This window comes from Budorcas taxicolor, chromosome 19 (assembly GCF_023091745.1).
Source record: "Budorcas taxicolor isolate Tak-1 chromosome 19, Takin1.1, whole genome shotgun sequence".
In the NCBI taxonomy this organism is placed as follows: Eukaryota; Metazoa; Chordata; class Mammalia; order Artiodactyla; family Bovidae; genus Budorcas; species Budorcas taxicolor.
The window spans coordinates 19,975,567-20,000,703 of NC_068928.1; the positions used below are offsets into that span (position 1 = coordinate 19,975,567).

Below are 25,137 nucleotides of genomic sequence, written 5' to 3' on the forward strand. Positions count from 1 at the left end.
CACGGTCATTGTTTATCATCCTTATTATAGAGCTCCTCTTCCTGAGGAGCAAGCTAGTAGTACCTGTTTTAGCATATTTAGCTCATTTAATAGTTTTTAAATTCATTTGGATTCATTCCTAACTTGTTAAAGTCTGAATGAAGTGAAGTCGCTCAGTCGTGTCCGACTCTTTGCGACCCCGTGGACTGTAGCCCACCAGGCTCCTCCGTCCATAGGATTCTCCAGCCAAGAATACTGGAGTGGGTTGCCATTTCCTTCTCCAGGGGATCTTCCTGACCCAGGGATAGAACCCAGGTCTCCCGCATTGTAGGCAGACGCTTTAACCTCTGAGCCACTTCACTAAAATTCTTACAAACTCATGAGCGCAGACTCTGGATCTTTCTTGTTCAAATTTGGTTCAAGTCCCAGCCTCCTTACTTCACCTGAGCGATCTTGAGAAGCGATCTTGTTTCCTCATATTAAAATAGGGATAGCAGGAAATTCCCTGGTGGTCCAGTGGTTAAGACTTTGTAGGGGCATGGATTCGATCCCTGCTCAGGGAACTAAGATCCTGCATGCATATAGCTCAGCCAAAAGGAATAAAATTGTTTTTTAAAATAAATAGGAATTGCAATAGTATCTACTTTATATAGAATTGTTGTAGTATGTGAGTTAATAACTGTAAAGGCCTGGCAGGAGACTGCTATATAAGTGTTAGCTATTTTTATTTATATAAGATCAGGCCACACTGAGCCTACATTCCCATACTGCAATGATTATTTGGGAGAAGCATTGGCTGTGCACATTACCGTAGAGCATGGCCTCCGCAGTTCACACAGAACACACCCAGTAGGTTCTCTCGTCCTTTCATCTGCTCAGATAGACCCAGAGTCTCAACCTATTCCCAACGCCCAGGCCAAGAGGTCAAAGTTCAGCATGAGCCCTCACCAGGTCACTCTTGCCCAGACCCTTAAACTGGCTCCCTCTGTGCCCCTATCTATCTCAGATAGGAATGAGCAACAGCCCTTGGCAACCTCTCAGATAACCGTGCTGGGTCTGGCAGTGCTTAGGTTGGGGATTTTCCTGTTGGGCAAGAACCCAGGTGCTGCTCCTGTAGTGGCTTCCCCTGGTGGAATGTGTCAACACAGCTGAGAGGTGAGAGACTCCCATTGCCTCTTTGCCCACTTTGGGGCCATGCACAAAAGCTGCCATCAGAAGTTGCTTGGGTCTAGCCTCACTCTGGGCTTCCCTAGTGGCTCAGATGGTAAAGAATCCACCCACAATGCAGGAGACCTGGGTTCAATCCCTGGATTAGGAAGATCCCCTGGAGGAGGCATGGCAAACCTACTCCAGTATTCTTGCCTGGAGAATCCCCATGGACAACGGAGGAGCCTTGCAGGGTACATTCCATGGGAGTTGCCAAGAGTTGGACACGATTGAGTGACTAAGCACAGCACAGCCTCACTCCGTTCTTCAGCAACTGCAGTCAAGTGCCTCTTAAGTGGCAGTTCCTGAAAGATTCACAGCCCTCCATACCTCCTTGCTCCAGCCCCAGACATCAACAAGAGCCTGAGCTGAGAATGGTGACTGGATGTGCCCCTCCCCCTAAACTTAATGCCCAGTAAAACAAAATCCACCCTTTCCACCTCCACAGTCCAAGATGGCTCAGAGGCACTACAGAGATCAGAAACTGGGAGGTGAAATTAGATATGTAAAAAATGCAGACAAAGTAGCATGGTTTGCTACCATTTATTTGCTATGTGGTATGCGCACAAAGCATGAGTCAGCGCTGCCACCCTACCCTCTGACCCCAGGAGAGAGGGCGGGCAGGCACAGCCCCAGGAGAAGCAACCCCATCATGGGAAAATTGTGGGGGGGTGGCAGAGGCTGGGGGGAGACCCAGGCATCCTGCTCTGACTTCTAGCAAGTTCTCCTGCCCTCAGTCATGAGGGCTCCCTATCCTCCCATCCAATGGTCCCAGGTGCAGCAATCTGAGAGGGGAGGGGAGGAGAACAAAGGAAGACGACTCAGTGCTGGATGGAGGCATCTCTGCTCTGCAAGGCTACTTGGCCCTGGCCATAACTACAAGCAAAATTGGGCGCAGGTGGTTGGGCCAAGGGCTGTGGTGTGGAGGGGTACTCAGTAGGCGTGGTTGGCAATGTAGAGGGACTGCACTGCCGCTCCACCATCTTCTCCGCTGCCTTCATACTTGCCCTGGGCTGCAAGCCCATTCACCTGCAAAAGGAGGGGAGTAAGTAGGCTGACCCAGTCCACAGGTTCCTGACCCTGTCCAGGCTAGAGCCTCTGGGCTGCCGCCTGCCTAGCTACACCCCACCTCCCCACCCACCACCTTTAGCTCCCAACCTCGGCCCGCTTGATGAACTCCTCAGTGGCGGCCCCAGCATTGTCCTGTTGCCCTCGCCAGGCATTGAGTGCAGAGGCCTGCAGGGCACGCCCATAGGAGAAGGTGAGGGCCCATGGCCGGGGAAGGGGGCATCGGTTGATAGCATTGAGGTTGAGAGATGCCTCTTCTTCACTCTGACCCCCAGACAGGAAGGTCACGCCTAGGTCAGAGAAGAGGAGACAAACCAATCGATCGCTCCTTATTTTGCCAGGGTAAGGGACTTCCAGAGGCCACAAGAAGAACCTGAGAATGGGTCTTAGGGATAGGGACAGCTTTGGAATCAGGGTGGTACCTGGGACAGCCGGGGGCACAGTGCGACGCAGGGCAGTGACAGTTGCCATGGCGATCTCCTCTGGGCTATACTTAATGGGGCAGGCATGGCCAGGGGTCACCATGTTGGGCTTGAGCAGGGTTCCCTCCAGGTACACGTGATGGTCACTCAGGGCCTTGTACACAGCAGCCAGGACCTGGGGATCAGAGGAGGTTGACTAAGGTTCTGGGCCCCTGCCATTATGTTCCCTGCCTAGGGGAAAGTGGGTATAACTGTGAGAGTGGATACAGGTCAGACTCACAGGTACATTCTGGAGTCAAGTAAAAATGTGCTTGAGGAAAGTGCCTGCATCTGAGCCAGGGATTGTGGAGCACAGGCTCCCTGTCAAGTTCTCCCTGTGGTGTATGTCTGTGCCCAGGGCGGACTCACCTTCTCTGTAACGTACTGGCAACGTTTGAGGTCATGGTCTCCATCAGGCAGAATCTCAGGTTCCACAATAGGCACAATCCCATTCTGCAGATAAGAGCAGAGTAACTTAGGAGGGGCAGGAGGTGGGATGGAAGAAAGCCATGTAACCCCCTTGCCACCAAGCACAGAACACCCATCTGACCACCTCACACACACATAGGCCCACCTGCTGGCAGATGCTGGCATAGCGGGCCAGCACATTGGCATTCTCCAGAATGGCAAGTGCTGAGGGTGTGCGCTCACTGATTTTCAGCACGCAGCGCCACTTGGCGAAGTCAGCGCCATCCTTCTTGTACTGGGCACAGCGCTCCGAAAGCCCATCCAGCCCTGTAGGCAGAGTGCCAACCTCATTATTCTGTTCCTCTTTGCCAGCACCAGCCACCCAACAGCTCTGTGGTCCTGAAGCCCACCCCTCCTGTACCTTGAGTGGTGGTTTCTCCATCAGTTCCGGCTAGAGGCACTACACCCTTGTCAACCTGAAGGGGAAACACAGGCACAGAACTGAACCCAGGCAGGACCCCGTCTGCCACCCTGCACACGCACATACACCTATTTCCATGCTCAGCCCCCATCTAGGGCCAGTGGCTGCACCTTGATGCCCACTACAATCCCCTTATCCTGGATGGTGCGGACGAAGGGGACACCATTATCGTCTTTCTGGTAGAGTGTCTCATGGAAGAAGATGACACCGCCGATGCACTTCTTCACACGGTCATCGGCACTGAACAGAACCTGGCGGTACAGCCGGCGGTTCTCCTCAGTGTTCTCCACCCCGATTTGGCTCAGCCGTTTGGCCATGCTGCCTGGGGAGGGGCAAACAAAGCAGGGTGGCAAGGTCAACCCCAAGCTCCTTGGCCACCTCTTCCCCACCTGACCGCAGGGCCCCACCTACCTACAGACTCATCTGCGGCCAGAATGCCTTTGCCTGGGGCCACAATCCGCAGGGCAATGTCGGACAACTCCTTTTTCTGCTCAGCAGAAAGGGCTGGGTACGAGTGGGGCATGGTGACAGTTCTGTGGAATGGAGACAGGTATAAATGCTGGACCCCACCCACCCTACCTCCTCTGCTTCCTCTCCTGTTCACGTGGGCCAAATGTCCTCTTCCTTCCACCCCAACAAGCAACGGTTGGGAACAGAGCTGCAGTCCTTGGCGCAAGTCCTGGACATCAACATGGCACCAGTCTCTCGGGCAGCTAACAGGCTCGGGGCCCCAGTTCCCACATCTCCTTTTGTCCCTGATGGGCACCCTTCCCAGCCCCAGGGTAGGGGTGGGGAGGTGAACAGCCCCAAAGCTACAGGTCTTCTTATGAAAATATTGCCTCAATAAAGATGCCAGTCTTCCTTTCATTGAATTTGGCCCCTTCTTCAGGTAGGCAAAAGCCCTGGCCATTCCAATTTCCTTTTTCTCATCCTCACTCAGCAGGGCCCTGAGGGAAGGTGCACTTCCGAGGCTTCAGAATGAGGCAAAAGTACCCATCAGCCCTCTTCCCTCAGCTTCTGGAGGAAAGGGTGGGGGTAGGGAGTAGCAGTGGTGAAAAAAAAAAACAACGGCCACGGGCTTCCATAACCTCTTCTCTATTCCTTAACAGGAATGGGAGCAGAGGCTCAGGATTGAAAGGGAGGAAGAGATTCAGGATAAGGAGGGAGGAGACCTATGGGGAGATGATGGTGAGACAGGCTAACTAGCCAAGGAGAAGGACCTAGCTCAGGGGGACCGTGAAGACAGGAGAATTGGAGAGGGAACTCAGCCTAGGAGAGGAAGCAGGCTGAGGTTAAAACGGTTTGGGTGGAAGAGGCTAACACCAAGCAAAAGTCCAGCCGGCAGAGGAAGATTTGGAATCGGAAAAGCTGCATCAGAGCTAAAAGGAAGGGATGCTGTGGGAGAAGCTGAGCCGTGGAGTGGACAGAAAGGAGAGAGTCGAGAAGGCACATCCAGGGCCCCGCAGGAGCAGGGCAAGGATGGCAGAGGGAAGAGTCAGGGAGAGCAAGCGGAGATGCTGAGCAACTCTCGGGGCTCACCTGTCCGCAGCGAGGTAGCTGCGCAGCCACAGGAACAGCTCGCGTTCAGATCCGCGACAGCTGCGGCTCCAGCCCCGGCTTCTGTAAATGAGGCTGCGGCTGCCGCAGAGCTACGTGACTCCCGCCCGGAGGGCGGGGCCTCCCCCTCCCCGCCCTGGCCACGCCCCCTCCCGGGACTGGAGTGCGCGGTGAGGGGGGCCCACCGAGGCGCTGCGATGAGGTGGAGTGATTGACTCTGCTGGGATCTCGGAGGTGGTTGTAGACTGTCCTCCTCCTACCTCGCGGAACCCAGACACCAGCGGAAAGGCCACCCTGGCAGGAAATGGCCTTGTTCTGATTCCTGCCACGGTGGCCTTGTGCAGAGGACTGTGCTGGCTGTTGGGGATGTATCCTGGTCTGATGAAGGAGAGTCACCGTAAACAATTACCATAGATAGGGTAGGTGGAACACAGGCAGCAACAGTGCGCGAGTCCAGGGCAGCGGGTTCTCTGTCCTCACCCCCTTATTCACCAGGGCTACCCCAGAGGGGGATGGAGAAGGTAAGAGAATGAAGCCTTGTCTGTTTCCCACCAGGCAGTGAGCCAGGGAACAAGTAGTCCAGTGCCCAGAGTATTTGGGGAAGCAAGAAAAGGAGTCAGGAGCTGGCTGTGGCTCTGGATGCATTGGGAGGGGTGTGTGGACGTAGGGAGCCCAGGCAAAAGGACCAAGCTGCCTCCCCCTAAGCTCATCTACCCACCTCCCACCCAAGAAATAAGATTCGGTGAGCCTGAAGAAATACATTAAATATACTTTATTTTATAAACAGAGCTGGCTCTAAGCCAATTGGTCCTGATGTTGGGGTAAGGGAGTGTTGCAGGTAAAAAGGGGTGCAACAGACTCCAGCTTTCAGTTTCTTAGCTCAGAAATTGCAGCAATCCTTGTAGCTCCTTGCAACCCTTCACGACGTCTGGGATGGACAGCAGAGTCTGGAAAGAGATTCAGAAAAGGCAGCTCAGGGTCACAGGCCAGGAAGCGCCAGGCCTAAGAAACAGCCTCTTAGAGGGGAGAAAATGGAAGCCACAGAGAAGCCCACAACAGTGAATCAGGGCCCAGCTCTCAGCACAGGCTGGGAATCAGAGCTATGCTCATCAGTACCCCCAGCCAGACCTTATGCCAAGTACCTAAGTTGCATCAATGCCTCCTTTACCTCATAAATATGCTGAACAGTGTCATCTAGTTTCTTTAACTCCTCGTCAGAGCGCCGCAGATTCTCTTCCAGGATGTTTCTCTAAAAAGCAAATAGGCTGCATAAGTTCTATCCTTAAAAGAATGCCATAGCTTGTGGGGAAAGGTAGACATGGCAGGGAACTTGCTAGGGGAGATGGGAAACAGCCCTGGAATGGCATGGAAATCCTTACGTGGCTCTGGAACTTGACCGTGAGTTTTGCCTTCTCATTTTTCATCTCCAAGAACATCACCCTCAGTTTGTCCACCTGTAGTTACGTTCAGATGAGTAGGGGCACAGCCTAAGGTTCCCACCAGTTGCCCAGCTCTTTGGTTAACTCTGAGTCACCTCCTGGGAGAGCCACACTTTCTCCTGGATCCAGTTCGTGTCCATGGGCTGACAGTCGGGGTTCTGCTGGCCTGCCAGGGTCTCTTGGAGCACCTTAGTCTCTGTCTCTGCACGCCGAAGAGAGCGGGTGAGCTGGGTCACCTCCTCTCTAAGCCTCTGGGGATGAGAATGGAGAGGTATCTAGTAGCGCTCAAAGGTCCTCTCCATCCTTACCCCATGTGGTGAGCAAGGGTAGACCAGGGGACCCAATTCCCACATCTGGGACCCTGGCTATAGTGACACAGAAGGCAGAGGCCAGGCATCATGACGAACGTACTATGAGCTCGCCGCTTTTGTCTATCTGCTCCAGGATCTTCTCGTTCTGCTGCTGTATCACTTCCTGGAGTTCCTTTTCATTCTGTGAGAGAAAAGGAGGTGAGAAGGCAGTGGGAGAGCTGGCTTCTTTGCAGCCCTTGCCAAGAGACAAGATTTCACGCCTGACTCATGCTCAGTCCAGGTGATACCAATTACCAACACTCCAATTCTTCCTCTAGGGCTAGGTCAGGCCAGGCACATTTCCCTGTAGAGAGAGCTCTGCTGGAGTTCCTGACTTCTAGGTCAGCCTGGAAGATGGGTCAGCCTATAGCTGGTTCCCAAATATGTGAATTGTCTAACCCCAGGAAGGGCAAAACTAGGGCAATAGTTGGAAAATCCCCACCACCCAGATTCCTGGAGAGACAGCAGCTCCCAGTGGGCCCGCACAGCTGCCCCAGTTCCTCATGGCTTCACTTCCAGGCCCCTCCTCCACCTTGTAGCGCAAGCACAAGGTCTGGTTCAGCTTCTCTATGTCCGCTTCCTTCGCCTTCTGGGCTTCCTGATGCTGTTCTTCCTGGGCCTGCAGCTGAGCCTGCAGATCACATCTAAGGGAGGGAAAATTTCAGTATTATTCCTGCCCCCACCAGGGGCTGGCTGGGCCCTTGACATTAAGGGGCTGCTCACATGACCTGTCCTCTCTCACTAAGACTGCACTCCACTTACATCTTTTGCTGCAGAGTCCTGACAGCCTCTTCTTTAGACTCTTGCAGTAAGGAACACAGGCTCTGAAGTTCCAGAGTCTTAGTACCCATTTCTGCCAGGCTCTTCTCAATGTCTGGGGTTTCTGAAAGAGAAAGTACTAGATAAGAGGCAAAGCCCTTTAGCTCCAGAAGGAAGGAGTACATAGCCATCACTTCTTCCACTCTTATCCATGTTCCCCACCCATAGGATTTGAATATCCGGAACATTACCGATCCCCCAAAGGCAGAACTGAAATAAGCCCAAATTGAATTGAGGTTTTTAGAGCAAAGCACTTCTCACTGCTTTAGTCTTTATCATCACAACCAGATCTAGAAATGAGGCAGGATCCCTGGAGCCCATCCTAACCTGTAGGCTCAAGGGAAACTGTTGATGCTACTCTGGTGAAAGCACTCTTGTCACTTCCAAGCAAGGGCACAGGAGTGGATTCTGGGTCTGAAACAAAAAACAACTGTGGCAGAGGGCCCCTCTGGTGGCCCCGTCAAGGATCTGCCACCACAGAAGCCGGGAGAGAGGGGGTCTGTTGGCAGCATCTTCAACAGCTAAAGATACCAGGAAAAGGGTCCCAACTTTCCCACCCTTCAATTCCAGGGCCTTTAACCTTCATCTGCCTCTGCTGTCTGGGCACTTCCCAAGAAGGTGCTGTCACTGGGCGGAGGGTGTTCCTGGGAAAGAGTACTGGCTGTGCTTATCGGGAGGGTCTCTGGTTCAGCCTGAGGGCAAAGGAGAAAAAATGTCAGCTGCTTTTCAGGGTTAATTGAGTTCCCTGAACTTACAGGTACTCACTAGCCATCTCCGTGGGAATGCTGTTCTATCTATCACCTCTCTTCTCTATCTTCAACTTTTCCATTAGCTCCTCTCCCTGAACTTAATTCTCTCTCACTAGAACAATAATTTTTTTTAAAAAGCCTTCTTTTTACCTTAAGTACCCTTTTAGATACTGCCTTTTCTCTTTCCCTTCAATTTAAATAAAAGAAAGAAAAGACTACATTTCTTGCCTAAAATTCTCACCATCTATGGAATCCCTGGGCCACTACACACAGGATTCTGCCCCACCATTCCACCGTTGTTGGAACACCAATGGCATCCTCATTATTTTGTGCTCCAAGGGCATCCTGACTTTCAAATGCAGTGGACTCCTTTCAGATCTTATTTTACCTGACCTATGTAACAACCAATGACCATGTTCTATTAGAAATTTCATTTTCTTAGCTTTTGTGACATAACTTTGCTTCACAGGTAGGACTCATACCTTTCTGGCTATTTCTTCTCTCTGTTCGGAGGTCTGTCTTTAACTGTGGGCTCCTTCTGGTTCATACTTGATCCCCTTTACACTCTAATTCATTCCCCACATGGCTTCACCTCAGGAGCTCCACAGAAGCATCCACTTCTACACTGATGACCCTTCAATCTGTCTCTCTACAACTGGACTTTTTCCCAATCTCCTGGTCCAAAGGCTCAACTGCCTGTGAAAAATCTACCAGATTGCTCCATGGTTCACCTGAAATTTACTATGTATAAAGCTGAGCTAACCATTTTTCCTGTCCCACCCCACTTGTATTTAAGATCCTAGAGCAGGGAGGCAGCAAATTACAGCCTGTAGTTTCAATCTGGCCTGCCACCTGTCTTTGTAAATAAAGTTTTGTTGAAACATTGCCACATCCATTTATTTACATACTCTCTATGGCTGCTTCTGAGCTACAAAGGCAGAGTTGAGTAGCTGAGACAGATCACATACCTCGCAAAACTGAAAATATTTATCATATTGCACATTACAGGAAAAGTCTGCCAATCTCAGTTCTAGAGAGTGTTGCCATCTTTCCAGCAAAAAAGATCATCAGTCACTCTTTCACCTTACTCCTATATCAAACTGGTCACCATATTCTATTACCTTCTGTTGTTATGTAATCGCTAAGTCATGTCCGACTCTTTTATGACCCCACAGACTGTAGCCCTCCTGGCTCCACTGTCCATGGGATTTCCCAGGTAAGAATACAGGAGTGGGTTGCCTATTTCCTTCTCCAGGGGATCTTCCCAACCCAAGATCTAACCCACATCTCCTGCATTGTAAGCAGATTCTTTACTGCTGAGCCACCAGAGAAGCCCTCTATTACCTTTACTTCCTAAATATGTATTGAATTCATTCAATCCATCCCCTCCTCCATATCCCTTCTATAATCGCCATTAGTTCAAGTCTTCAAAAATCTGGCCTCCTGCCTACTTCTCCAGCTTCTTCCCCTTGTCATCCCTGCCCCACATAGCTTCTATAATCCACTTATAAAGGGCTACTTCCCAGGCCCCAAACTCACCACATTCCATATGAACAGAACCTTGGCCTTGTTCACCTGGTTAGTCCCAGCACCTGACCCAGGCCTTGTCACAGGGTAGACACTACAAAAAGTACCCCTAATGCCTCTATGACTTTCATACGCTGTTCCCTCTGCCTGGCGGGCCTTCCTGTATACCCACCCCTGCTCTACAAACTTCTAACCTCAAGACTCTGCCCAAGAGTCACCTGCTCTGAGACAACATCCTAACTCCCAAAACTAAAGCTGATGCTCCTTTCTCTGTGGCCATACAACCTTCTATTACAATCACAAGTCAAAATGACAAATTTACATCTGTCTGTCTTCCCAAGACTAGATTTCTGTGCTTATCACACGCTGGGGAATGGGGTCAGCTCATAAGCAATTTGATTTCAGGATTCTGGCTCTGCCCTTAACTGTTGAATAAGCTAATTAACTCTGCAGTCTGAAAGATATCCACCATTTACTCTGCAGTGTGCACTGTGGGGAAGCCAAAGAAGCAATGCTAAACTTCTGCTTGCTATAAACACAGTCTAGCAGAAGAGACCAAACATCCAAGGAAAATTAATGCAAGTGCAAAAGGAGAGTAAGTGCATGAGAAATACAGCAGGAGATCACTGAGTCCACTGATGTTTGGGAACATTTCAAAGAAGGTGAACCAGAGAGGATTTTAATAGGAAGGAAAAGACATTTCCAGTTTGAAGATAGAGGAGAATGAACATGGTAACAGCCTGCATCCGGGTAAGAATGGAAATGAGATGTGTATGTAGTGTGTAGGCAGTCTAGTGGGAGTAAAGAGCTCATAATAGGAAAGAAGGAGACAGACAACAGGCTGAAGATATCCTGTAGGCAACTGAAAGTCACTGAAGGCCACAGAAATGGAACAGTATTTTAGGAAGACCATTCTATACAAAAAAGATACAATTGGAAAAACCCTCAGTAAACCAAGATTAGAGGGGAACTTCCTCAACTTGAATCCTTTTCAGCGTTGTGGGGGAAGTTCTAGCTAATGCAGTAAGAAAGGGAATAAAAGGTTTACAGACAGGGAAGGAAGAAATAAAACTGTCTTTATTTGAAGATATGATTGTAAGGGAAGAGAAGGAAACCCCGTATCCCACCTTCTCCTTTAGTTTCGTCTGTAGGAAGAGGGTCAGGCTATGGAGTTGCTCCGTCAGCACCCCCAGCTCTTGGGAATACTGGCACATCTTCTCCAGGTCTTGCTGCCGTGTTTCTGCTACGATGCTGGCTAGTTTAACCCTGAAATAGGAAAGATATAAGGAATTTTTGCCTTGAAATAAGGAAGGGCTTCCTACATAGCTCAGAGGTAAAGAATCCTCCTGCAATGGAGGAGATGCAGGTTCAATCTCTGGGTCGGGAAATCCCCTGGAAAAGGACGTGGCAACCCACTCCAGTATGCTTGCTTGGGAAATCCCATGGACAGAGCAGCCTGGCGGACTACCATCCATGGGGTCAGAAAGAGTCAGACACAACTTAGCAACTAAACAACAATAAGAAAGGAACAGAGAAGATGGCCAAACACCAGGTGACCTTCTCCGAACACCTCCCCAAACCGCCCCCACAGAACTGCATTCAAAGCGAGAAACAAGAGGCTCTCGGACCCTGGTACAATTCCCTTCTTGGAGACTTCCGCTTCCAGAAGCGGGCCTGGGAAAGAAGTCCTCAGGGGGAAGCACCGAGAGGTAGAGATCTTACTTCAGGTTCTCCACGGTGTCCTTGAGGCCCTCACACTGCATGCTGCGCTCCCGGAGCACTTCCAGCGTGGTTTTCAACTGACACTCAACCTGGCCCAGCTCCAGGTGAGCAACCTGATTCTCCTGTTCAGCAAACTGGGGAGACAGGAAGAAGGCAAGGAGTGAGGCGTGGCAGGGTGGGGAAATGCATCCAAGTGGGACACTTTACAGAGTCCTGGGACCACAGGCTTCTTCCAGTCCAGTCTCAAACCTCACATTGGTACCATCAGGGAATTGTCACACTCCTGCCAGCCCCCCTGCCCCAGGCCACCTTACTTACCTCCAGGGTCTCCTTCAGGTCCTGCACCTCCTTGGCCAAGACCGCCTGTTGCTGCTGCAGCTTTGCCTGCACGTGTTTTAGCGCCATTTCTTCCTTTTGCCATCTGCCAGAGACCTTATGTGAGATTCCACTGGTCCCCTGTTCTGGGTGCTTACCGCCACCGCAGCCCAAGAGGAACTCACTGAGCAGCCTGCTCCTCGCTGCTCTGGGTAAGCCGGCAGAGCAACTCGTCCTTCATGGCCAGGTCCTGGGTACAATGGGCATGCTGACTCTGTAGCACTTTTAGCTGACTCTCTGTGCTGGCCAGAATCTGCAGCTGAGCCTGGAGATCTAGGCCAAAAGGATCCTAATGACGACATGTGGTCAGCAGGCCCAAACTGCCCCACACCTCTGCTCCAAAACAAGTGTTCTAGAGCAGCTGCTTGCTCCACTGCCACACCCCAAGCCTCAGCAGGGCACAACTGCTTGCACCCATGCACACCTGCTGCCAGGCGACTGTTTTCCAACTCCAGTCGTTCTAATTGGCTTTTGCAGTCCTCTAAATGGGACGAGACTTGTTCCAGCTCCCTAGAAACCTAGGAGAAAAAGATAGTTTTCTTCCCACAGTTCCTCCTGAATCAGGAGTCCCAAGACTTAGTCCAGTTACTCTTTCCAGACAGGACAGCCAATCTCTCCTTGTTCACTGCAGCAAATAAGTCTAATCCTTAGGAAAAAGCAGAAACAGAAGAAAAGCTGATGAAGGTGTGGAAGGCCACCTAACAGCAAAGGGACTGGCTGGTCTCCAAAGCCACAGATGGAAAGAAGACAGGTCTAGGAGGAGAGGCTCATCAGAAAGGCCTTCTGTGGAGAAGGAGGAGGAAACCAGGCCTAAGCAGTCCCCTCTCCTGTGTACCTGCTGCTTTTCCTCAATTGCAGCATCACGTTCCTGCAGGGTCTGCCGGCTCTTGGCTGTAAATTTCTCCGTGAGTTGTCGAAACCGGCTCAGCAGAGCTGTCCATGTTACATACTACCGGAGGAGGCAAATAGGTCAAGAGAGCACGCTTGAGAAAAGACTTCTAACAGGGCTGACTGTGAGCAGAGGAGCACTATAATGCCCACTGATACTCACATCCAGTTGCATGGCTATCCAGTCCTGTTGCAAGGCTGAAGTAAGACTCGCTGTCTGTTGAGCCAACTCTTCTTGCTCAGTGTGAAGCCCTACCTACATGAGAAGGATTGCCAATGGAGGTGCCCCTTCCCATTGGATACAGGGAAGCATGGGTACATGACCCCCCTTCCCAGTGTGTCAACGTGGATCCCAGGAAAGAAGATGCCCTCAATTACCAGTCGGGTCTGGGTCTCCTTCAAAAGGCCTCTGAATTCCCCCATGGATGCCAGGTCCTGCTGCAGTTGGCTGATGCGCTGGCTGGCGTGTGCACAGAAGACCTCTAGCACTGTCTCTGCCTGTTTAAGTAAGAGACAGTGAGGACATCGTGTACAGAAGAAAACAGCACAAAAAACCATAACTACCCATCACACCAGTAGCTGAGTTCATTACTCCTCAGGGCAGGTAGTTCTCAGGCCACCCATCTGTGACTCTAGTCAATTTGTATTCCTGCACGAACCTTAGGAAGAGACCTCCTTCATCCAGGAACCAAAGCCTGACACCTTACCGCATCCTTGCCTCTGAGGGCCAGTTCCTCTCTGTGCTTTGCCTCCTCCCTTTCTGCTTTGAGGCTCTGAAGCCTGGCCTTCAATTTCTTCAACACATCAAAACAGCAGGACACCAAGGTTTCTGCACGCCGAGTCTATATGATAAGAATCAGATACTGTGTCTGGTTTCTTTCTTTGGCTGAATTTCAGTCCCACCAGAGGCCTCTGCCTCCATCTTCATGCTGCTTACCTCCTGACTCAGAGCAGTCTTATCTTCATCTAAGTGCAGCAAAGACAGGTGAAGCAAGGATATCAGCTCTCTAGAGAGGAGCACCCATGATTGCTGTAGAGGGAGAGGAGGTTAGGCTAGATCAAATACAGGTATTCAGCAGGAAGCAAGCAGGGACACTGGAAGAAAGCCACGGACCCCAATTTCAAGCTCCCAATAAGGAAGAGATGTCCTTAACAAAAGGAAGCCTCTTTTCACTCCCACGTTTTGAGTACCACCATCTGCTCACCACTCCATTCTTGATTTTCACAGGGGATCCAGCAATAGTCTAAGGTCAGTCAACACTTACCATGACATTCCTGGCCTGCTGCAGAGCCTGTCCAACCTCCTGGCTCTCCTGAAGATGCTGAGGTTTCTTACTCATCTAGCCAGAGAAACAGGGTTGTTCCTTTTGCAGAAACGATATGTACTGCCAGCACCTTGTGCCCCCTCCCACCCACTAATATACAGGAGCCCTTCCCATTAAAGGCAGGAGCAAAGCGCACAGCTTGATGAAGCCAAGCTAGAAAAAAATCCAGAGGTAGGTTAAAAACAAAATTACTTTTTTAATTAAAACTAATCTAAAATTACTTTAAAAAATATTTTGGGGGGTTCAGGATTGGGAACTCATGCACACCCATGGTGGATTCATGTCAATGTATGGCAAAACCAATACAGTATTGTAAAGTAAAATTAAAAAAAAAAAAAATTGGGGGGGGCTTCCCTGGTGGCTCGGTGGTAATGAATCCACATGCCAATGCAGGAGACATGGGTCTGATCGCTGATCCGGGAAGATCCCACTTGCCACAGAGCAACTATGCTCCTGTGCCACAACCTGTGCTCTGGAGCCTGCAGGCTGAAACTTCTGAGCCCATGTGTCACAACTACTGAAGCTCTCATGCCTAGAGCCTGTGCTCTATAACAAGAGAAGCCAGCACAGTGAAAAGCCCATGCGCCACAACTTGAGAGCAGCCCCCACTTGCTGCAACTAGAGAAAGCCCGTGGAGCAATGAAGACTCAGCCCAGCCAAAACTGAATAAATAAATAAAATTCAAAATAACTTTTTTCTGATAATGTGTTTACTATAAAATTTTAGAAATGGAAAAGTGAACAGAATGGAAAAAGATTCATTATTAGTTTCACCACTGAGAGCCGTGATTCTCAACCAACAGTATAGCATTCACCCCAAGAGATTTCAATATACTTCCACACCAGATTTCCTTGCTATAGGGATTTGCTGTAACTGATGAATCTATTACCTCCCTCAGGTGTCAGGGTGAAAAAAGTTGTAGACTACGGATTTAGAAGGAAATTACCATATTCAGTAAATTCTAAGATGACTGTCTTTTTACATTTTAACACCACTGACATTGGTATGCTTTTTAAATTGATAGTGTCTTAGATTTGATGAAAGACAGTAATGCTTAAGAAAAAACACAATTGGTTTTGAGATTGAGATATCTCAATAAATAAAATTTATTTGTGGATAAATAAAGATAAATAAAATTAGGGTCCTGCTTTTCTTACTTAATTTTATTATACTAATGTCATTTAGCTCTGAGTTTATGTTCACTCTCCTCATTGAGAGCCTGAGACTAGGAATATGTACTTTAGGAAGACCTATCAAAGTGGAGTATCACTTATTTTTAACTTCTGCTGATATTTTACTTCACCTCAAAACCTCTGAGAGGTGAAACATGATTTCCTTTTACCATGAACTTACATTAAACTTATTTTTCCATGCTGCTGAAAACTCTTCAAGGGACCTCCCTGGCAGTCCAATGGCTAGGACTCTGTGCTTTCACTGCAGGGAGTACGATTTTGATTCCTGGTCGGGGAACTAACATCCTGCATGCAGCAAGGCATGGCAAAAAACAAACAAACAAAACCAAAAAAACTCCTCATGAACATATTTTTAAATAACTGTAGAATATCTACATCTTATGGATGTACCATTATTTTCTTTCTCATGTTTTTAAAGTTATCATCTGTATGCGGAATTTTTTCCCCCTTAGGATATACACCTAAAAGTGGAGTTACTGGGTTAAAAAGTTTGAACTGCTTTAAGCAGTTTAAACTGCCCTTAGAAAGGGTGGAGAAGGTAATGGCACCCCACTCCAGTACTCTTGCCTGGAAAATCCCATGGACAGAGGAGCCTGGTGGGCTGCAGTCCATGGGGTCGCTAAGATTCAGACACAACTGAGCGACTTCACTTTCACGTTTCACTTTCATGCATTGGAGAAGGAAATGGCAACCCACTCCAGTGTTCTTGCGTGGAGAATCCCAGGGACGGGGGAACCTGTTGGGCTGCCGTCTATGGGGTCACACAGAGTCAGACACGACTGAAGTGACTTAGCAGCAGCAGCAGAAAGAGTGATCCCATTTAAAGGCATAATGTTCAAACAAGAGGGAAAAAAAATGTTTAATAATAATGTTAAATATAACTGTTTTAAAGCATTAAAAAAAGGTTCAACCAATTTATGCCTTACTGATGATGGGACAATATTTACCACCAGTTTTATTCTTTGCTATTTTGTCAGAAGAAAATAGCATTTCATGTGCAATTTGCATTTATCTGATTATCAAAAATGGTAACCTTCTCAAATATTTATTTACCAGTCATTTTAATTTTCGTAATCTCTTAAGGTCTGTTCACTATCTTGGAGCAGATGAAAATCATGGTGTGCTATGTGAAGTAGATAACTGTGATCTCAAAGGCAGGAGAGCCATAGAGAAACTTCAAAGTTCCAAGAGAAAAGTGGGAAGCCTTCATTACCACTGCAAGACATACAGCGCCTAGGGAAAAGCCTAGTGCTGGAACAGCAGTGCTGAGTCACGACGCTGCAGCAGTCTGGATGTAAGGAGGCAGATCTCCTGGCGTCCATCACCCCCGGCCCCAGCAGGCCTCCCTCCCTCCTGTGTTTTATAGTAAGGACATGGAGTCCCGCACTGAGCCCTGGAACAGGGCACGCACACTGCTTAGGGCTGGGCAGTCAGGCCAGTGATGAGATTAGCATCAATGAGGCAGCCAAGCGGCAAAGACATGAAACTGTGATGGGGGATGGCTGAAGGTACTGTCATTTCCTCTCTTTGGTTCTGCTTCAGTGGTCTCTCAAAGGATTTGGCAAGCTTCAAGGTACAGATGGTCAACTCAGGGTAGGGGAGAACAAGGTCAAGGACCAGAGGAAAGGATACAAAAACAAGAAAACACAGGAGAGCAACTGAGCAGCTGGAAGAATGATGAGCCTGTGGTTTCCAGGATTTTGGCAAAAGGTAAAGTCATTGAGGATATTTTCAACCCAGAGAAGACTTTTCTTTGTTTGTTTGTTTTTTGCCGAGCTGAGTGGCTTGTGGGATCTCAGTTCCCCAACCAGAGATTGAACCCGGGCCTTCAGCAGTGAGAGCATAGAGTCCTAACCACTGGACTGCCAGGGAATTTCTGAGACCATCTCTTCTTAGCAGCAGCCCCTATTACCTCAACAGCCATAATACGGAGGGTCTCAGTTCCTTCCCTGACACATTCCCTGACATCCTCAACCTATGCTGTCACAGCAAGAATCCTCTAGGACAATGGTCTGTAACTGTCATCCTCTGGTATCTCCTACAATAATTTTGAAAGATTAAGTACTCTGATGTTTAAATTGTTCAAAGGCTGTAATTTCCACCACCTTGTAAATGTTGACAGTTTGAAATAAAACTGTTACATCACCCCCAAATATACCCAATGGTATAAATATTACAAATACCATGATTTATTATGTTTGATATTTTTAAAAAATACACACACAAGTACTTTGTCAGAAATTTTATATCATCCTTTTTTCTCCTTGAACCTCAATTTTTACGCCTCTCAGAATTTTATCCTAATGTAATATATTTTCACACTTTAAATCAAGATCTCAACAACAACAAAAGTTCACCTAAATTGAGACAAATTTAAAACATTTTCTAATTCCTCTCACCATAAGACTTTACGTGAAAAAACTCTTGGATGGACAAATATTTTCATCGGTTTTAAATGAATCACTATTATAATTAAAATCATAAACATACCTAGTAAAATTTTACTGGAGATCATTCACTGATACTAATGAAATGGATAAACCAGCCCTCCCCTAACCAGTTCATGTGTCTGTGGATTACTATAATTCCTACAGTAAGACATAGTTCAGCAACAATTCTATGCTTGATGAAAGTGAAAGAGGAGAGTGAAAAAGTTGCCTTAAACCTCAACATTAAGAAAACTAAGATCATGGCATCCGGTCCCATCACTTCATGGCAAATAGATGGGGAAACAATGGAAACAGTGACAAACTTTATTTTGGGGGGTTCCAAAATCACTGCAGATGGTGACTGCAGCCATGAAATTAAAAGATGTTACTCCTTGGAAGGAAAGTTATGACCAACCTAGGCAGCATATTAAAAAGCAGAGACATTACTTTGCCAACAAAGGTCCGTCTAGTCAAGGCTATGGTTTTTCCAGTAGTCACGTATGGATGCAAGAGTTGGACTATAAAGAAAGCTGAGCACCGAAGAATTGATGCTTATGAACTGTGGTGTTGGAGAAGACTCTTGAGAGTCCCTTGGACTGCAAGGAGATCCAACCAGTCCAACCTAAAGGAGATCAACCCTGGGTATTCATTGGAAGGACTGATGTTGAAGCTGAAACTCCAATACTTTGGCCACCTGATGCGAAGAACTGACTCATTTGAAAAGACCCGATGCTGGGAAAGATCGAAGGCAGGAGGAGAAGGGGATGACAGAGGATGAGATGGTTGGAAGGCATCACTGACTCAATGGACATGAGTTTGGGTAAACTCCGGGAGTTGTTGATGGACAGGAAGGCCTGGCGTGCTGCAGTCGATGGGGTCGCAAAGAGAAGGACACAGCTGAGCGACTGAACTGAACTGATGCCTATTTTCCATTCTTATAGGTACAAGATTTATGTGAGGGAACTCCCTAGCGTTCCAGTGGTTACGACTCCAGGCTCCCAGTGCAGGGGGTATGGGTTCAAACCCTGCTCAGGGGAATAAGATTCCTCATGTTGCATGGCATGGCCAAAAAAAAAAAAAAAAAAAAATCTGGCAACAGTGCATCTAGAAGATGAAGATCTAGAAAACAATTCCTTTAAAACGTCCCTTCTTGTTGATGTATGGCAGAAACCAAAGCAATATTGTAAAGCAATTCAAATAGATGATTAAAAATTTTTTTCAATTAAAGTAAATTAAAAAAAAAACACCTTTCTTGCTTACATTCCCTTGGAAAATTTTGATGTATCCCAGGGGTATAGTGTGTACTCACAGCCCTAAGGAGCCTTCCAGACCCTCAGCTTTCATACTTACTTTAAGGAAGAGGGCCCACTGAGATCCTCCACACTTCAGGAGGAATATCTTACCTCGTTGGGAAAGGTGTCGGTCTGTGTGCTGCTGTCCTGGACTTTGGGGTGAGGGCCACTCTGCTGACTCTTCCAGTCCCGCAGCTGGCGGGAGAGAACCTCCAGGATGACAAGAGAATTCAGCAGGTTATCTTCCAGGTCATGCCGAGACAAGGCAGCCAGATCTGGAGAACGGCTGTGGTAGGAAGAGAAGAATGTGGGAAGAGAGAGAGAGGGAAGGGAGTGATGGATCCAGGCAAATGAAGCCCTGGAGCACAAAGATACAGGACACTTACCCCCACAGGAGGTGCTCTGTCTCAGAAGCACTGTCCTTGGTGCCCACCAGGCCTGTCTGGGATGTGTTTGTACTCCTTTCCTGTTGTGCTGGGGGAGTAAACCAAGTCCCCACCGAACAAGCAGAGAAAGGGGTAGTGCCGATTGCAGCATTCTGAAATGCAGAGGGAAGGGATAAGCTCTGGCGGAGATTTTCTAGCATGACTGAGGTATTGACACCTTTTTCCAGCCAGGCCAGGGGTGACATCCAAGGCCCTACATCGGAGCCAGGAATGCCACTGGCATCTTTTCCTGATGGCCCAGGAGCCACCTGTGATTCCATTTCTCCAGGATTTGGGCTCGGGCACGTGGATGGAATATCATCTGTATCTGACACAAGTGCTTGATGTCCCAATTCAGAGTTCTCAGGGAGTGTGGGAAAGCTCATTTCCTTCTCCTCTATAGCTCTGTGCTCTAAAATATCCCCTTCTGGGTCCACATGACTGACAGGGCAGTCTGCCGCTAAGGCAGTTGAAGGGGAAAGCCAGAGCATGGAGGAAGGCAACAAGGTGTTACTTTCATAAGGAACTAAGTCCTCAGGCTCAGCCTCAGTGCTCCTGTCCTTCAGGCTTTCCTTGGAGCAATGTAGCTGCTGCTCAGAACAGGGATTTGGTGGGGACTCCAAGAGCTGGCATGGAGGATCCTGAAATGCAGGTATCTCAGGCATACCAGGAACAGTTTCTGAAAAGCTGTCTTCTGTACAGAAGGCCACCCCCTTTCTCAGCAGGTCTCCTGGCCTCAGAGGCTCATCTAGAGAGAAGCTGTTTCCCTCTGCCATGATATCTAGACAGTCTGCAAGCATAATGTCTTGCTGCTGTCTCCCTGGAGAAGGTACAAGGACCATGGTTTTAACCACATTGTTGTCCAGTGGGTCTACTGCTTTCTCACAGGTTTTGGGAGTAGAGTTGGTTTGGGGAATCAGATTTAGGGGCTGCTCATCTGATTCGTGTTGATAAGCTTCTAGCCACTTTGAGGGATGGCTGAACTGTTCTGAAGGGGAGTCTGTCTTCTTAGCATTGACAAAATCTGGTGGAGATGAGTTGTTGCTGTCTTCCTGCCAAAGAAAACAAAAGCAGTTGACTAAGAGAGTCAATTCTAGTTAGTAATATACAATTATGGGCTCAGGATACTGTCTGAACTCAGAAAAAGAAGAGCTCCCATTACCTTTGCCTAGGTAAGAACTTGGCTAAGCCTTGCTGCTTACTAAAGAGACCCAGTGGAAAAGTTGGGAAGATATTCTGGGTCCTTCCAAGTGAACCAAGTTACAGTATAAAAAAGGCTAAGATATTCTGTCCATGTCATGTGGAGATGGTAGCTTGAAAATGACCCTCCTCTTCTCCAATCCTAACTCCAACGTAATTCTAGGGTAGGAGGGATCCCTGGCTCAAGTTCTAGAGTTGGTATAAGATTTTCTTCTTTTTGGAACAGAGGAGAAATTGGGGGCTAGAGTTAGAGAGCACTTGGCCCACAGAGATCCATGTGTTCTTGGGAGAAAAGGCAACATTAACCTATGCTAGTGACCTAGTCTCCCTGGGTACAAGTGCTGAGGTTATCCTGAACACATGAGTTGAAGCCATTCAACTCTTGGGATCTGAAGAGCTCTAGCCTTTGTAGCAGAGGAGAATGAACTGCAGAAAGACTTCTTCCTGGTGCACTGATAAGGGACTGACAACCTCTCAATTGGTGGTTCACAGGAATAAGAGACCACTGAACTTTCAACCACTTGCAGGACTGCTGGTTTTGAGATTCAATGAACAACAATAGGAAAATATGAATCTACTTACGTGGATCTAGTAGCCAGAAAAAGGACAAACTCTGAGATAGTTAAGAAAGGTAGACCCTACCAAAACACAGTTGATGGAAGAAAGAGATGACCATTTGTACCAAAAAAAATTTATGAATATATATAAGAAAATCTGAGTACAACTCACACACACAAAGACTTCCTGGAAATAATAAATATTACTTGTATTTATTTATATTTAAATTATTTTTTGTTTTGTTTTGGCTGCATGGCATGTGAGATATTCGTTTCCTTACCAAGGATCAAACTTGTACCCCCTGCAGTGGAAGTGCAGCATCCTAACTACTGGATCGCCAGGGAATTCCCATGGAAATAATAAATATTACTTTTAAAGAAAAAATTTCAGTAATATGAATTGAAAGAGGATGATCAGGGTTAAGACAGGAATTGCTGGCCTGAACAATCAAGTAAAAGAAAACCTTTAAAGATACAAAGAAGTGTAAATCTGAGGGAAAAGCTAAGAGAATAGCAAGATAAATCTAGTAAACCTAACATGTGAATAAAAGAATCTCCAGGAGAAAAGAGAACACCCATAGATGTGGCACTGATTAAGAAGTATTAGAAGAAAATTTCTCTAAGGTAAAGAAAGATTTGAGTTTGCATATTAAAATAGCTCACCAAGCTCTAAGCAGGATTGATAGGAAATGAAAAAATTTCTAAATTACCAGAACAATAAGATATTTCAGAAGCTTTAGAGATAAAGACTATTTATTTATTTAAAAAAGAAAGAAAGAAAGAAAGAAAGAAAAAAGAAAGAGTTAGACTTATATGAAATTTCTAATTTACAGCAGTGGATGAAATGTAAGATTGACCTAAAAAGGGCTTCTGATATTCTAGCAGTGTCCTTGGGTATTGGTTACAATGATGTGCGCGTTACACAAACTTGTTAGGCTCCATGTTTCATGTACTTTCAAGTATTTTATTTCAAATCTTTAAGTTTTTATTTCAAAGTGCTTAAGAAAAAGTAGAAAATAAAGGAATGGCAAAGAGATATCAGACAAAAACAAAGCGAGCAGAGGCGGCAATATCAGCATCAGACAAGGTAGAATGTAAAGTTATAGCATTTCTGTGACAAGACAAAATTAAACTATATGATAAAAAAAAAAAAAATCAGTCTGCACTACATAGCCCAAAAGCTAAATATACAAACTAAACACTTTTAGAAATGTAAAGATGCACCTTAAAGCTTTTGCTATGTTTATTAAGTTCCTATTTATTCCTTAAGGAGTAAACATTTGCAAATCATATATCTGAAAAGGGTTAATATCCAGAATATACAAAAGACTCCTGCAACTCAACAACAAAAATAATCCAATTTAAAAATGGGTAAAGGACTTGAATAGATATTTCTCCAAAGAAAATATATGAATGACAACTAAGCATATGAAAGTGTGTTAGTCACTCTGCTGCTGCTGCTAAGTTGCTTCAGTCGCGTCCGACTTTGTGCGACCCCATAGACGGCAGCCCACCAGGCTCCCCCGTCTCTGGGATTCTCCAGGCAGGAACACTGGAGTGGGTTGCCATTTCCTTCTCCAATGCATGAAAGTGAAAAATGAAAGTGAAGTCACTCAGTCGTGTCCTACTCTCTAAGACCCCATAGATTGCAGCCTGCCAGGCTCCTCTGTCCATGGGATTCTCCAGGAAACCATACTGGAGTGGATTGCTATTTCCTTCTCCAAGCATATGAAGAGATGCTCAAAAACTTCCAGAAATGTCCAGGACCAGATCATTTCACAGGGTGAATTTTACCAATCATTCAAAGAAGACGTAATACCCATTTGTCTCAAGCTCCTCCAAAAAATTTAAAAGAACACTTCCTAACCCATTTTACAAGGCCAAAATTACACTGATACCAAATCTGAACAGGGATAACACAAAACTCAACAGATCTGGCAGACTGAAAAACGGACAAGGACAGGGTAATTAACTATCTGCTTATGGATATAACAGAATGTGACATTCTTTGAATAGTAAATATGCATTTTTTAATATGTTCACAGAACACTCAGAAAAAATTCACCCTATACTTGGCTAAAAAGACAACAGATTACACTCTGATCATAATGTAAGAAAATAAATTTAAAAGGTGACACAAAATGGTTTTTAAGCACTTGGAAATCAAGAATCCCTCCTAGATAGCCCCAGGATTAAAGGTAAAAATCAAAAGAAAGTTATAAACTAGGTAAAAAGGATGACAAAGGATGACTATAACATAATAAGAACACTTAGAAAACATTGAAAAAGAAATAACAACCCAATAGAAAAATAAGCAAATAAGCAAAAAATAAGCGTTTGACTACCTGGGGAACGGATGGATATTGGCTCATTCTTGCAGCTGACTGACTTCTCCATAAGTGAGCCCTTATCAAGAGGAGACCACTAATCAAAGTGATAGTATTTCTGAGACGTTTGGTAAAGACTGAACGGGGGAGGAGGTGATAAAAACTAACACCTAAATAGAGAAGTGGGCTCTCAGCGGATTTCCTTTAACGACCCTAGGGCACCTCTCTGTTGGCCTGAATAGATGTAAATGGATGTCGTCTAGGCAGAAAACTTCATTATCGTTATTAATTACGTTCCAGCCCTGGCCCTCTGTTCCTCTGAGCTCTCGGCCTCGGCAAAGAGCCCAGTCGAGAGACTGGCCTGGCGAATCTCACCTGCAGCCCCAGTTTGCATGGTGATGGGGTCGGCGAGTGTGGGGGCCCTTTTCCAGAGTTGGTGGGGGCGTCGGGCTGCAAGGCAAGTTCTCGAAGAGGCGTTCTCATAGCTGCTTTTCCCTAAGAAAGAAGAGAGCATGAAAGTAAGCCTGGGCTCTGCGACCGGCCCTAAGAAGCTCTCCTCCCTCCCTCACAAGCTCACGAGCAATAAACAAGAGTAGGCTCCAACCCCAGTGCTCCGAACATCAGGACCGGAAAACTCCACACGCCCCCCGCCTCAGGCTCGACTCTGCTTTCCAAGACGCTCGGCACAGCCAGCAAACCCCGAAACCCCGGTCTAGGTCTCTCGCTCCATGAGGCCCTTCGGCTCACCGGTTGGGGCGAAGGCGACAGGCTAAGGTTGAGTGTTTTCACCCGCCACATCTTCAACACAGAACGCGGGGTGAATACCTCCCACACGTAAGAGACGACGCCATGCCTACCCGCCGTCTTTATTTGAACCTGCTTCGCGCTTCCCGATTGGCCGCGAAGCCTCAACGAGTCAGGCGGGCGCGTCCGCTCCGGTCTCGGGCCCGGGGGGCAAGGGCGGGGCTTGCATTGGCCCCGCCCGGCCATCCCCTTGGAGGGCGCGCGCGCGCGAGCGCGCGCGAGTGCCCTGCGGTCTGATCCCCAGCGTCAACCCTCGATGCGGGCGGTGGCGGAGGGGGGTCAACGCCAAAGGCCAGTTTCTCGGCTTCACCTCCGAGAACGTAACGGGTAGCTGGACTGTCGAGGAATCCATCTTTCTAGCTTCGAGAAGGCCACTTTCACTCCCAGTCAAAAAAGTTGTCCCCGTGGCCTGGCCTTAGAAGTCTCTCCCTCAGGTTTCCCACAGTTACTTTAGTCGTGACCGGCAGGAGCCGGCCGAGGGGTCTGGAAGGGAAGGTGAGTGGAGTGGTTTTGTTTTTTCACTTAGGTTGCTCTGTCCGCGAACAGGTCCTGCGTC

General features: G+C 47.6%; 2 protein-coding genes across 2 annotated transcripts; both read right to left on the reverse strand.

Moving 5' to 3' along the window:
- Nucleotides 1–2,006: 2,006 nt before the first annotated feature.
- ALDOC (aldolase, fructose-bisphosphate C) lies at nucleotides 2,007–4,129 on the reverse strand. Its single transcript, XM_052658237.1, has 8 exons — nucleotides 4,015–4,129; nucleotides 3,714–3,925; nucleotides 3,544–3,598; nucleotides 3,289–3,449; nucleotides 3,084–3,167; nucleotides 2,676–2,850; nucleotides 2,344–2,543; nucleotides 2,007–2,214 (listed from the first exon to the last, which is right to left on the reverse strand). The coding sequence occupies exons 1-8, from the start codon at nucleotides 4,124–4,126 to the stop codon at nucleotides 2,119–2,121; spliced, it is 1,095 nt and encodes a 364-aa protein (XP_052514197.1). The 5' UTR covers nucleotides 4,127–4,129; the 3' UTR covers nucleotides 2,007–2,118.
- A 1,906-nt stretch (nucleotides 4,130–6,035) lies between these two features.
- Nucleotides 6,036–24,933, reverse strand: SPAG5 (sperm associated antigen 5). The gene is given in 25 exon segments (XM_052658557.1): nucleotides 6,036–6,107; nucleotides 6,329–6,409; nucleotides 6,540–6,614; nucleotides 6,695–6,850; nucleotides 7,011–7,091; nucleotides 7,482–7,593; nucleotides 7,712–7,832; nucleotides 8,096–8,182; nucleotides 8,349–8,460; nucleotides 11,172–11,310; nucleotides 11,767–11,900; nucleotides 12,085–12,187; nucleotides 12,267–12,414; nucleotides 12,566–12,659; nucleotides 12,977–13,090; nucleotides 13,193–13,285; nucleotides 13,408–13,527; nucleotides 13,737–13,871; nucleotides 13,967–14,059; nucleotides 14,295–14,369; nucleotides 19,380–19,554; nucleotides 19,655–20,745; nucleotides 24,153–24,272; nucleotides 24,525–24,797; nucleotides 24,799–24,933. Coding segments are annotated over 25 exon segments (3,939 nt in total).
- Nucleotides 24,934–25,137: the final 204 nt, after the last annotated feature.